General features: G+C 53.3%; 1 protein-coding gene across 1 annotated transcript in view; it reads left to right on the forward strand.

Annotated features, from left to right (window-relative positions):
* The window catches only part of PTK7 (protein tyrosine kinase 7 (inactive)), a 65,116-nt gene that overhangs the window by 39,482 nt on the left and 11,768 nt on the right, over positions 1-13,866 (forward strand). The window contains exons 2-14 of the mRNA XM_038554126.1: positions 3,700-3,987; positions 4,468-4,570; positions 4,914-5,104; positions 5,197-5,347; positions 6,476-6,624; positions 6,875-7,141; positions 8,900-9,033; positions 9,193-9,328; positions 9,484-9,603; positions 11,327-11,476; positions 11,592-11,742; positions 11,838-11,965; positions 13,294-13,497. Of these exons, the coding sequence (XP_038410054.1) occupies positions 3,700-3,987; positions 4,468-4,570; positions 4,914-5,104; positions 5,197-5,347; positions 6,476-6,624; positions 6,875-7,141; positions 8,900-9,033; positions 9,193-9,328; positions 9,484-9,603; positions 11,327-11,476; positions 11,592-11,742; positions 11,838-11,965; positions 13,294-13,497 (2,172 nt within the window). The remainder of the gene's footprint in view (positions 1-3,699; positions 3,988-4,467; positions 4,571-4,913; positions 5,105-5,196; positions 5,348-6,475; positions 6,625-6,874; positions 7,142-8,899; positions 9,034-9,192; positions 9,329-9,483; positions 9,604-11,326; positions 11,477-11,591; positions 11,743-11,837; positions 11,966-13,293; positions 13,498-13,866) is intronic.

The following is a 13,866-nucleotide window of genomic DNA, read 5'->3' on the forward strand; positions in this document are numbered from 1 at the left end:
CAGCAGGAGGACCAGCCTGAGATGGGTAGTTAAGTGGCCCAGATGGATGCTTGGACCAAAGTAGCTGAAAGTACTTCAGAGCAGAAAAACTTCCTGCTGCTCTCTGCTCTCCATAAAATCATGTTTACACATATGTGTGTGCACACATGCACACATAGACACACATGGGTCTCCTGGGCCTGGAGCCCAGAGAGCAGCAAGGAGGGCGGGCAGCAGACCAGACGCTTGCTGGGGGGGCGGGGAGTGGAGTTGGTCTGCTGCCCACACAGCCTTTCTCAGGGGGCTGGGGCCAAGGCATAGGCAGTGTCTGCATAGAGATGGCTGTTGGGGAGCTGAGGAAATGGCTTGGAAAGTGTCCTTATGGGTGTTTGCAGCTCCAGATTTGTTGGGGTTGGCACCTGGCGTGGGCAGACGGCTTCATGAGCCTTCTGCGCCCAGGGGAGCTGCCCTTGTACCTTGTACTTGCTGTGTGCTGCACTGTGGGCTTTGTATATGCAAACCCACCTGGCCTCACACGGCCTCAGTGGTAGGGCAGGGTCCCCATTTCACAGCACGGAAAAGGGTACAGAGAGGCCAGGCTAAGTCTGGCATTTCTGCCAGGGGCTCCTGGATCTGCCCCTGAGCCTTCTGCCCATTTTCCCCTCCAAGCAACACAATAGACGGAGTTCTTCCGCAGGCCATGCACCCTGGGCACGCCTCTGGTTGCCCTCTCAGCAAATATGGGTGCCACGGCCCTGGGCCAGCCTTCCAATGGCAGCTCAGAGCAGGGGCTGGGTGCATGGAGGAGGCCTGGTGGCTGTTCTCTCTGCCTTTTATAACATCTAAAGTGGGCCCCAGCCAAGCACTAACCAGGACCTGCTGTGAGCTGACGTCAGGACAGAGGGCCCCGCAGGGCCAGCTTTGATGTTTCCCAGGCCCTGTCGTGGGGGCGCAGGAGGCTCTGAGTGGCAGTCTGGGAATGCAGCATCTCTCACCACAGCTACAGAGCAGCCCTCACCCCAGGAGGGGATGCCGGAGGCTGAGCTGGGGTCCCTCTGAGTCATGCCATCTCTTCTTCCAGCTCAGGTTTCTGTGGCCAGTGGTCTGTGGTTCCTGCGAGCCTGTGGCCCCTTCCCTCCATCCCACCCCCACCTGATTATTCCCCTCAAACTTATCTGTTGTGGAGGCTCCTCCCCATCCAGGGTCTGGGAGTGGTCCTGGGCCTCTGGAGGGGGAGCTTCCTAACTTTCTTAAAATGAAAGTCCTTGAGCAGGACGGGTGACAGTGAAAGAAGGAGCAGTAGCTACCGTTCACTGGATTAGTTCTGTCCGAGTCTCTTCACCTGAGTTTCTGCCTTTGTGACTCATGATAGCCTACGAGAGAGGCAGAGGGAGCCAAGGTAGAGATTGTCCATCTTCCTTGCCCAAGGTCAACACCAAGCATGAGGGGCAGGAGTTGAGGCCGACCTGTCTGATTTCACACCCTTAACTAAGGTTCCTCAGCATGAGCGAGACTCCTGTCTCCCTGGGTCTGGAGAAGCTGAGCGGGAAGTGAGGCAGTTCACCTACACTTTGACGGCAGTGGTCTCTCTTTGGCCTTTAAGGAGCATCCTGAAATTCTGGATTGAGGGTCCCAAGAATTTGGTGAGTCACCTTTGTAGAGGCCCCTTGGCACATCAGCCTGAGTCTGCCCATCTGTGTCATGCGAGGCAGTCGGGAAATGTTCCAGACGCCTCCACATTCACCAGTTCTTGCCCCACACTTCCTTTAAGGTTACCTCAGTCAGCCAGTTAGCTGAGCGGCTTTGTGTGTCTGGCACTGTCTACAAGAGGGCTGTCTGCCTCTTCACCTGGCTGTGGGGACTGAGCCCCATTGTGGAATCAGCCATTTCCAGGTTAGTTGAGTTTGTGGACAGAGCTAGGAAGAGCGTGGGGCTAGGAATTGGCTTCCTTGGGTCATGGTCAAAGTAGCTGTTTGATTTTGGGCAAATCCTTACGTTTCCCTGGACCTGAGTTTACCTCTCTTTTCTACAAAGGGGTTGTGCCGAGTTGCCTGGTGAGGGCAGGGCCACATTCCTGTGTGGTGATTGGAAGTGAGTGGGGGTGTTTAGAATGTCAGGGTGACTGAGGATGTGCTTTTAGCAGGGCCCAGAGGACAGATTTGTTAACTTGCAGAGTGGGTGGGATGGACCAGCATTGAAGGCAATTGTCCCACCTTGAGAGTTGGGAGTGCCCCACTGAGAAGTAGTGGAGGTAGCTCTGGGCCCTTTCCAGCTCCATGGCTGTCTTGTGGGGTGGCACCTTTGAGGAGGTTGGGAGATGGACCAACACCAGGGCAGCCCCTCATCTGGACCTCACTCTGAGAGATTCTAGACTTATCTTGATGCTGACTTTAGGAGGAGCCTAGCTCTTACACCCTAAAGAACCAAACTACCATCTGGGGCTTGGAACAGCACTCTTTGGGCCACTATTGGCCTCCATCGGTTTGGGAAGGGAATAGTAGGACACCCCCCCCCCCCCCTTAGCCTCTTGCCTACCAGGGCCACTTTGGTCAGAGGCAGAGCTGGCTTCTTCATGTAGGTGCCCCAGGAAGCCTGTTTCTTCTTCCTGGAGGAGCTGCATGTCCTCTTCTGTGTCGTCACCCACCCCTGGCAAGTGGGCTGGTGTTCCAGGCTCAGCAGCTCGGGGCCTCTGCAGGGCGCCCACATGGGCCAGGAACAAAGCCCGGTGTGTTAACTCCTGTTGTCACCATGCCACCTGCCCAGCCCTGCCCTCCGCCTCCTCAACCCATCTGCTGCTCAGGACAGGTTTCTCCCTCTCCCTCTGCTCCTACTGGCTATGGTTCCACCTTTGCTTGCAGGGTTCCCCTTCTCTGTGGGTGCTCTCCAGCCTCAGCTAGGGCTGAACTATTGGGGTGCAGGAGGGGGAATGGATTCAGGTGAAAACCTGGAACCACTGGGCTCCTCTCTCAGCACAGACAAGCCAGCCATGGCCAGACACATTGTTAGGGATAGAGGGTAGGATGTGAGGGTGGCTCTGGCATGTCTTTGGCAATAGCCCCAGATCTAGAGAATATTGGCTTCTCCTGTGGTGGAGTGGGTTGTCCCAAAGAAGTCCCTGGGGGATGCTGGGCTGCGGAACATCTATGGGTAGAATTCAAAGCCACCTCCGATGCCGGACCCTCAGTGGGGCTGTGAGTGTGAGTAATCCTTCCGAGATGCTCTGTGGATCATGACTTAACTCTGCTCAACATCCTGGATTCTGAAGATTGATGGGGAGGGCTGCCTGCTAATGTCCTCTGTTCCTCAGTCCAGCCTCAGGACCCGCAGGTCTGAGGCTTCTTATACGGAGACTGTCAGGTGTCCCTCCCCCCTCCCCCCAAACCTTGGAACTCCCGCTCTTTTCTGTGCTCTAGAGGCACTGGCTGCCTGCACTGTACACTGGGCATGAGCCTCTCCGTGTTCTGTACAACCGCCCTGTGCCCCCTACTGACAGGTATGTGCTGCGTCTTTGTATCCTGCAGAGCACCCAGCACAGTTGAAGAGTTTCTCAATGGATACTTGGCAATTGTGGTCCCCAGTCCTTCTCTCCTGCACGTCCTTGGACACCTCTCCTGTGCAGAGCCCCTTTCCTCCTCCAGCGCACAGCGTGACGGGTGACCTGTGTTAGGACAGTGGCTCTAGCTCCTCCTGACTGTGACTCTCCCGTGGTCCTATGTGCAGGTGCCCAGGCGGCCATTGTCTTCATCAAGGAGCCATCCTCCCAGGACGCATTGCAGGGACGCCGGGCGCTGCTCCGCTGTGAGGTCGAGGCTCCAGGCCCTGTGCATGTGCACTGGCTGCTGAACGGGGCCCCTGTCCAGGACACCGAGAGGCGTTTCACCCAGGGCAGCAGCCTGAGCTTCGCGGCCGTCGATCGGCTGCAGGACTCTGGAGCCTTCCAGTGCGTGGCCCGGGACGACAGCACTGGAGAGGAGGCCCGCAGTGCCAACGCCTCCTTCAACATCAAATGTGAGAGGTGGTGGGGGTAGAAGGTGCTGTGCTTGCTCCCTGCTGGTCCCTCCCTTACTGAGCCCTGTGGGACCCCTCCTTTCCCTCAGCTTCTCCCATTTCCAATTGAATGGGTCAGGGAGAAGGCAATTGTGGTTAGTTCTTTCTGCATGTGAAGGGAAGAAAAGTTTTGTTTTTTCCAAATCTAGGACCTTCAACCTGCTGGATGCTTTTGCAGATGGCTAGAGCAGCAAGGCAGCTCAGGGCTGACCTGCCACAGACCCGGTGGACACTCTGCTTCTGGTCCCCTACCTGCCCCCACCAGCCCCCCAACTCGTGTGTAGCCCTGGCCTCAGCTCTGCAGGGCTTTTCTCTGCACTGTCTCTTGGCTCCAGAGGCTCCTACAGGATGTGTCCTTTTCTGCTTTTCTTCCTTCCCTCTGCCCTCTGCTCTGCTTACTCTGCTCTGCCCCTCACTCTGCAACCATGGCCTCTGCTGCAGGGATTGAGACCGGTCCTGTGGTCCTGAAGTATCCAGCCTCAGAAGCTGAGATCCAGCCACAGACCCAGGTCACACTGCGTTGTCACATTGATGGGCACCCTCGGTAAGGAGCTGGCTTTGGGGCTGGGAGTGGAGAGGGTTCTTCTAGACAAGTAGGGCTATATCCCCTGAAACCTGGGCCCTATTCAGATGCACCTCACTTCATTCTGTGACCATTCCTAGTGACCCCAGGAGGAGCATTGTTGTGCTGCTGAATGATCCTGGATTCTGGGAGCTGAGAGTTGTAGAAACTCAACCCGATTATGCCCCTGAATTGTTGTGTGCCATTGTGCAAGTCACTCCCCCTCCTGGGCCTTGTTTTCCCCATTCCCTCTGATTCTGCATCTTGTCCACTGGCCACCTGAGTACCCCCTACTTCCCTGTTGCTGACCCCCTCGGTCCCGCAGGCCTACCTACCAGTGGTTCCGAGATGGGAGCCCTCTCTCTGATGGTCAGAGCAATCACACAGTCAGCAGCAAGGAGCGAAACCTGACCCTCCGGCCGGCCAGCCCTGAGCATAGTGGACTTTACTCCTGCTGTGCCCAAAATGCCTTTGGCCAGACCTGCAGCAGCCACAACTTCACCTTGAGCATTGCTGGTGAGCCTGGGGTGGGGATGGAAGAGGTGCAGCAAGGATGGGGGGGCCTCACTACTTTGCGTGTTCACATACTTGTGCTTCTCCCACTCCAGACGAGAGCTTTGCCAGGGTGGTGCTGGCGCCTCAGGACTTGGTCGTGGCGAGGAATGAGGAAGCCATGTTCCACTGTCAGTTCTCAGCCCAGCCACCCCCAAGCCTGCAGTGGGTCTTTGAAGATGATACTCCCATCACGAACCGCAGCCGGTAAGTCACCTGGCAAGGGATCTTCTAGTATGGTGGTACAGGTTGTGTACTGCCGGGGTACATTCTTTACAGACATCATGTATCTATAACATGTATTACTTCAAATTGCCAGCAGATGGCAGTAGAATGTCTTGCTGCTACAAAATGAGTTCAACAAAGGGAAATTTCCAGGAAGGGCATCTTTTTCCAGTTTGCACAAAGGCACTGTATGAGCTAGTGGTGGCTCTTTTCTCTTTATTTATTTATTCATGAGAGATACACAGAGAGAGAGAGAGAGAGAGAGAGAGGCAGAGACACAGGCAGAGGGAGAAGCAGGCTCCATCCTGGGACCCTGGGATCACGCCCTGGGCCGAAGGCAGCCACTAAACCACTGAGCCACCCAGGGATCCCATTCTCTTCCTACTCCCCTCCTGCCTATATGGGTCTTCTGGGATGGGGAGTAGAGATCCAGGGTTGGAGGGACACAGAGGACCTGGAGACCATGGATGGTAAGGTAACCTTACACATATGTGTACACACACACACACTTTTTGGAGGAAGCAAACACTTCCAGAAAGTTCTGGGTGGTGCCGGCTCCTTTATCTGGACTTTTGTCCTTACCTGGGGCCCTATGAGAGTAGAGAGCACTTTGTGGTGTCCAGCGTGGCCTTGGTCCTTGGGGGTGTGGCTCCCTAGGCTAGGGGCTTGGATCCCACCTGGCTTCAGGCCTGAAGATAGATAACCAGTAGTTCATCTGGTGTGGCTGAGGAGCTTCTGACTGCTGGGGCTCGGTGACTCACTGGCAGACTTGTCTTAACCCTGCAGGGAGATGGCCCTATGTCTCCACAGTTACATACTGTTGATGGCTTGCTGTCTCTCACTGACACACTGTTGCTCACCTTGCTGCCCTAAAAGCTGAGTCTCCTATAGATGGAACACACTTGCACACACCCATGAATGAGTATGCGTGTGCACATGTACACACACACACACACCCCAGTTGACATGCTGGCTTCCTTCTCTCTGTCCTATTCCTGGCTGATTCTTCCTACATCTCTGACCTTTGCAGCCTGGGGTTCCGTCTCATGATCCCTTCCAGAAGGAGGCCAGGGGACCATTTCTTCCAAATAGCACTTCTCCTCTTTGCAGGCCTCCACACCTCCGCAGAGCCACTGTATTTGCCAACGGGTCCCTGCTGCTGACCCAGGTCCGGCCTCGCAATGCAGGAATCTACCGCTGCATAGGCCAGGGACAGAGGGGCCCTCCTGTTGTCCTTGAGGCCACGCTTCACTTGGCAGGTGGGTCCCTGGGTCTGGGGCGCCGAAGGAGGGGCTGCCTTCAACATTGTTGGCACACAGAGTCTTAGGTTCCTGATTTCACTCAGGAAGCAGCTTGGTGGGCAGAGAGGAAGAGGATGCTGGAAGCAGAAAGAGATGCAGTTTTTTAGGGGTTTGTGCTAGAAAGGGCCAAAGCTTGCTATGGGAGAGCATGAGGAACCTTGAGATCCACAGTAATCGGGTTGTTTGCTTCCTGCTCCCCTCCCTGCAGAGATTGAAGACATGCTACCCTTTGAGCCACGGGTATTCACAGCTGGCAGTGAGGAGCGTGTGGCCTGCTTGCCCCCCCAGGGTCTGCCAGAGCCCAGTGTATGGTGGGAGCATGCAGGAGCCCGGCTACCCACCCATGGCAGAGTCTTCCAAGAGGGCCATGAACTGGTGTTTGCTGGTACCGCCGAGAGTGATGCTGGTGTCTACACCTGCCATGCAGCCAACCTGGCTGGTCAGCGGCGACAAGATGTCAATATCACTGTGGCCAGTGAGCACCTTTGCCCTGAGGGACAAGGCGAGGTGGATGGGAGCCCAGGTCCCATGATGAGGCCTTGGTCTCTGGGTGTGATGTGCAGAGGCTTCCCTGTGCTCACCTGAGGTCCTCTCAGCTCTGGGTTCTGCATGCTTGGGACCCAGTCAGCTGCTGGAAGGTGATGCTGAGGTAGACCATGAAAAGCCAGGCACAGAAGTTGGGGTAACAACCCACACAGAAAAACAGTCCTCTGGCTGCAGAGCAAGAGCAGGAGACAGGGATTCTAGAGACCCAGTTTCCACTCTTTGCCCAGTGCATGGAGTGACAGAGTGTAGCAAGCTACCTGCTATGCCAGGGTTCAGTCTCCTCATTCATAATGTGGAGCTAATAACCTACTATCTACCCTATAAGGTGGTCAGGAAGATCAAATGTACTTGCAATCAGCTGGTTGGTCAGCTGGTCGTTGGCTAGCTATTCCCTGGTGTCCTCATTTGCATGTCTCAAAGTTGACTGAGGATGTATCTACTGGGGTGCCTCAGGTATCTCTCCCACGGCTGCCCCAGTATGCCAGCTTGGACCTCTTAACACACAGGTGCAAGTGCAGTGGATGCTGCAAGCCTTCTCAAGGCATCAGCTCAGCAGTCGTACAGTGTTACTTCCACTGTGTTCTGTGTTGGACCAGGCCAGCCACCGGCCACCCAGACTCTAGGCAGTAGAGAAATAGACTGTCTCTTGATGGGGAAAGTGGCAACAGCACAACGCAAAGAAACAAGGGATGAGAGAATCATTTACAACCATCTTTGCAAGCAATCTGCCACACCAAGTCAGAAAGGAAGTCTTTTTTTGGGTTTTGAGTTGGAGAGTGACATTCTCAAAAGATCGCTCTTAGCTGTTCTGAGAAGACCAGAGTGTTAGGGGCAGAGTTGAGACAGGGAGCCCAGTTAGTAGATGATTGTAATCATCCAGGGGAGGTGTTGAAGGGCTTAGAACAGAAGTGGTAGCAGTGGAAGTGAGAGAGGTGGTCAAATTCAGGATTTTTTGGGAGCTAAAGTAGATAGGATTTGTGTAGAATGGATGTGATGGGAGGGGGCTGTAGAGAGGGAAGTCAAGGTCAGGTTTTGGCCTCTGCTGTTGGCTGCATAGTGGCAATGTTTACTGAGATAGGAAGAACTGGGATGAGCAGGTTCCAGGGGAGCTCACTTGTTCTTTTTTGTACATATAAAGCTCAAGATGCCTGTTGGATATTTAATTGGAGATGCTGGCAGGCAATTGGGTTTGCAAGTTTGAAGCTCATGGTGGGGGAAGGTCAGGGGTCAGGATATAGGTTGGGAATCATTCACTTATATGGCATCAAAGGCCATGGACTGGTTGAGATCATTCAGGGAATAAGTATGGCTAAATCAGAACAGGGATCTGAGGACTGAGCCTTGGAGCATTTCAGCATAATAAAAAGATCAAGGAGTCATATGGACCAGGGATTTGAATCCTATTTATCAGGCGTTAGCCTATTACCATTACTTCTTTAAACCTCTGTCTTCTCAGCTGTGAAATGGATATAGGAATACATACGTATGGGGATTATTGTGAGCATTAACCAAGATCATGTTCAAAAGGTGCTGCCCATAGGCCCTCACTAAGGGGTAACTATTGTACTTTCCATGGAACAGACAAGAGCTTCCTGAACTCAGGGTCGAGTGTAGGATTTTGAAGGATTGGATCCTTTGGTTTTGTACACATGTTCATTGGTCTTCTGTTCCCTCCCTGCTCCTCTAGCTGTGCCCACATGGCTGAAGAAGCCCCAAGACAGCCAGCTGGAGGAGGGCAAGCCAGGTTATTTGCATTGCCTAACCCAGGCCACACCAAAACCCACAGTCATCTGGTACAGAAACCAGATGCTCATCTCAGAGGTGAGAATGAGGGTTGCTCTAGATGGAAGGGGGCAGGTTTCCCTTCCAGGGCTCTCCTCTGTGATCACCTCCCTAGCACTCCTTCCCCCAAAGCTCCCCTGAAGATGCATGTGGGGCTTTGGGCTGAGACCCGCCACAGTCACATAATGTGTGCCACAGGACTCGCGGTTTGAAGTTTCCAAGAATGGGACCTTGCGCATCAACAGTGTGGAGGTGTATGATGGCACGTGGTACCGCTGTGTGAGCAGCACCCCAGCTGGCAGCATTGAGGCCCAGGCCCGTGTCCAAGTGCTGGGTGAGTGCCCATGCATGGGGAGAGCACCCAGCCCAGCGGGCAGGAGGGCAAAAGGGAGGGAGCAATGGGGGCCCAGATCTTTAGGCCTTCCTTAGCCTATCAAGCTGCCTCAGTTCCTCCTCTTCCCATTCACCCACCCTCCCTCTATGAAACAGAAAAGCTCAAGTTCACACCACCGCCCCGGCCGCAGCAATGCATGGAGTTTGACAAGGAGGCCACGGTGCCCTGCTCCGCCACAGGTCGAGAAAAGCCCACTATTAAGTGGATTCGGGCAGGTGGGTACCAGGTGGGCATGGAGTGCGGGTGGGTGGGACAGTCCACTAGTCAGATATATGTATGTCTGAGGACCACCTGAGGGCCCAGCACTGTGCTAGGGGCTGTGGGAAAGACAAGAAATGTGGGGCTGATTTATAGTCAGTTACAAAGAGAGGAGCCAGCCATGAAGAAGGTCAGGTCAGGAGGCATTAGACATCATGTGAGATGGTTGAGGCAGCAAGTGATTGACTTGGTCCAGACGGTCCTGTGAAGTTGTCTTTCTTTCTTCAAAATGTCTTTATGTCTTTGGGACATAAAGATAACACAGGTGCTTTTAGAAAATTTGTGTGGGGAAGTGTCTGGTGAGCTCAGTGCACCACTCTCGATCTCGAGTTGTGAATTCAAGTCCCACGTCAGGGGTAGAGTTTACCTAAAAGTAAAATCTTTAGGGACACCTGGGTGGCTCAGTAGTTTTGGGTGGCTGACTCTTGGTTGCGACTCATATTGTGATTTCAGGGTTGTGAGATCAGGCTCTGTAGTGGGTATGGGGCCTGCTTGGGATTCACTCTGTCTCCCTCGCCCCCTCGCCCCCCACTTGCATGCATGCTCTCTCTCTTAAATATATATATATTTTAAAGATTTTATTTATTCTTGGGAGACAGAGAGAGAGGGGCAGAGACATAGGCAGAGGGAGAGGTAGGCTCTCCCTGGGAAACCCAGTGAGGGACTTGATCCCAGGACTCCGGGATCACACCCTGAGCCAAAGGCAGATGCTCAACCACTGAGCCACCCAGGCATCCCCTTAAAAAAAAAAAAAAAAAAAACTTAAAAAAAATTTGGGAGGAGAAATGCATAATCCCACTATCCATCATCTTTGGGTGTGTGCCCTTCTTTTTCTATGTATATCCATTCTGTTTGCACATAGCAATTTTATTGAACATATAATTTTCACTTATTAAACTTACACGAGTAAGCCATGCTTACTGTAGAAAAAGAAAGATAGTTAATTATGTAATTTTATATCCTTTTTTATTTAACGTTATCAAGCATTTGCACATTTTTATATATAAACCTTGGTTTTGATGATTGTAGTAATATTCTGATGATTGGATTCACTGTAATTTACTTAAATATTCCCTAAATGTTGGAGATCTGGGTTGTTAACCATCCTTCCTCTCTCCCTTTTTGCCTTTCTCACCCTCTCTTTTTATTGCTGCAATAAACATCTTTAAGCCAAAGCTTTTTCTGGATTTGGGTTTATTTCCTTTGGGAGAGGTTCTCAGAAATGGAATAATTATGTATAAAAGGGTATGCACATTTTTGCAACCCTTGCTGTAGATTGCCAAGTTGTCTGTTAAGGGGCTGGGCCAGTATTTACATTTCCTTGAGTAGTGAGATGGAGGGAGTAGGACTGCAGGTTTTCGGGGAGGAAGCGGGCTTTCCCCACTCAGGTGCTCGGGGAAGCTTTCTGTAGGAGGTGGGGCTCCAGACGGATCTGAAGCCTGGATGGCAAAGCCCAGAGAAGCAATTCTAGGAGTGAGAAGTGAGAGGCGGTGAGGATGAAAATAAGGCAAAGTCGAGGCTCAATCAGAAGTCCCAGTGCCTGGTTCAGGAGTTTGGACTTTGTCTGTGGGTGGTTAGGAGCAGCAACGTGTTTTTGAGTAGAGGTGAGAGACTGAGTGCACTGCCAGCCACCCATGTGACTCTGGTCAAGCTTGTCATTTCCCTTTGTTGCTCCCACAGATGGGAGCAGCCTCCCAGAGTGGGTGACCGACAACGCCGGGACCTTGCACTTCTCTAGGGTGACCCGTGATGACGCAGGCAACTACACTTGCATCGCCTCCAACGGGCTACAGGGCCAGATCCGTGCCCATGTCCAGCTTACTGTGGCAGGTGCGACTGTGGCAGGGCCCTGGGGCTGGAGCTGGCAGGCACCGTGGGGCACCCCACACCCTGCCAGCCCCACAGCTCATGGTTCCCTGCCTTTTGTTGGGCTTTTCCCATCCAGTTTTCATCACCTTCAAGGTGGAGCCAGAGCGCACGACCGTGTACCAGGGCCACACAGCCCTGCTGCGATGTGAAGCCCAGGGAGACCCCAAGCCACTCATTCAGTGGAAGGGCAAAGACCGCATCCTGGACCCTACCAAGCTGGGACCTAGGTAGAGCCATCTTCTTCCCTACCTACTCTCTTGTGGCCTGGTCTTCCCAGGAGCTGGTGAGGTGGGCAGCACTGTGGCTTCTCTCCTTCCGGCAGGATGCACATCTTTCAGAATGGCTCCCTGGTGATCCACGATGTGGCCCCTGAGGACTCAGGCCGCTACACCTGCATCGCAGGCAATAGCTGTAACATCAAGCACACGGAGGCCCCCCTCTATGTTGTGGGTATGTGCTGGGAAGAGGTGTCCTGCACAGGAAGTTCTGAGGCCAGACTTCGTTCACATCCTTATTTTCATTGGCTCCCTGTATACAGAAGACCCTTAAATCATCTTTTTTTTGGGGGGTGGGGTGGGGTGGCAGGATTAGCTGTGTGCCTTCCACCATGCTATGGCATAGTGTTAGGTTCCTTGCTTAGAGCTGGGCTGTTGCTGATTTAGCATTCCACAGCCAGTGTGTGTGCGCATGTTGGGGAGGTGTGGGGGTGGTGCTTTTGTCCTAAAATGCTTCTTCCCAGGTCTCCTGCAGCAGCCACACGTATCTCTGGGTGGGCAGGGAGAAGAGCTTACAAAGGGTGCAGCACGGAAGGGTTCCTTTGCCTTGGAGGCCCAGAAAGGATGATGCATTGGGTAAAAGTCTCTGCCAAGAGTCAGGGACTCAGGGTTCAGGGAGAGCCTCTCCGGGTCACCAGCTCTATGCCCTTGGAGGCGTCACTTCCTCTCCAGGGGCTTGTTTCTGCATCTGTAGAAGAGATGTAAGATGTGGTTTCAGTGAGAGGTTCTCAAACTTTTGTGGTTTAGCAGCAGAACTGTTTTTCTAGACAGAATATTCTGTGGAACATTAAATGGATAATAATGAAGGGTTAAGGCCCCTTGGTTGAAGCATTAGGTGTTGGTGGGAGTCGGGGGATCCTGCATGGTCTCTTTCCCTCTTCCCTAATGATTCCTTGCTCCTCTTTCACCATTGGACCCTAGGCCATTGAAAGCCCCTAGACTAGAAGATCCTTTCCACAAACATGTTTCTTTTCTTTTTTGGAGGGGGTGTGTGTGTGCAAAAAAGGTGGTTTTTATTAGAGCACAGGAACAGGACCCATGGGCAGAAAGAGCTGCCTACAAACATGTTTCTTGAACAATTTGCTCTATGTCAGGCAGGGTCTGGGATCCTAAATCAAATTCCCACTGCTTTTTAGGGCCTGGTCCAAGATATTGAGTCACTTAGGAAGCTTGCTAAGATAGTGTGGGATTGTGTTAGCATCATGACAGGCATGTTTTTTATGTGTATCCCTAGCCTTATGTTCAGATGCACACCAGCTTGGGAATCACTGGCCTCATGACCTTTGGAACTCTCTGTGGTGGGGCCCAGGGACCTTGGTGGGGCCTAAGGACCTACCCCTTGTTAAAGCCAGTGACAGTGGTGACCCTCCCTGGTTCTCTGGCTTGGTCAGGCCATCGAGTGTTTGGGAGGTGATCTTGCGTAGACTGGAGAGGGGCCGGTAGACAAGTAGGGCTGCGTTTACTTCACTGGCCCCTGCCCAGACCCTTCTGTGTGTCTCTCAGACAAGCCGGTACTGGAGGAGTCGGAAGGCCCGGGCAGCCCTCCTCCCTACAAGATGATCCAGACCATCGGGCTGTCCGTGGGTGCTGCTGTGGCCTACATCATTGCTGTGCTGGGCCTTATGTTCTACTGCAAGAAGCGTTGCAAGGCCAAGCGCCTTCAGAAGCAGCCTGAAGGCGAGGAGCCAGAGATGGAATGTCTCAATGGTGAGGGCGGTGGTGTGGAGGCCATGCAGGTTGCAGGTGTGTGGGCACTAAGCGCCCTCCGGCGGCCACAGAGAGTGCCGTGGCGCTGGGGAGCCTGGCCTCTGGCAGAGGTGCTCCATCCCTCGCTGGCCCATTTCCAGGCCTTGGGTCGGAGCAACCAGGCTCAAGAATTCCTTATTGGAGCCTCTGGGCTCGCTGTGTGTTGCTCTGCCTGCTTCTCCCTGTACTGCTAAACTACAGATACAGTTAGTACGTGTGTTCACGTTTCTGTGGCACGTCTTGTCCCCCCAACTCCATTAATTTTTTAGTTCCCCTAAGGGCACTCTGTTTCTCTTCTACCCATCCCCTCAGAGGCATTGCTGGGTTTCC

Source organism: Canis lupus, chromosome 12, assembly GCF_011100685.1.
Source record: "Canis lupus familiaris isolate Mischka breed German Shepherd chromosome 12, alternate assembly UU_Cfam_GSD_1.0, whole genome shotgun sequence".
NCBI classification, from domain to species: Eukaryota; Metazoa; Chordata; class Mammalia; order Carnivora; family Canidae; genus Canis; species Canis lupus.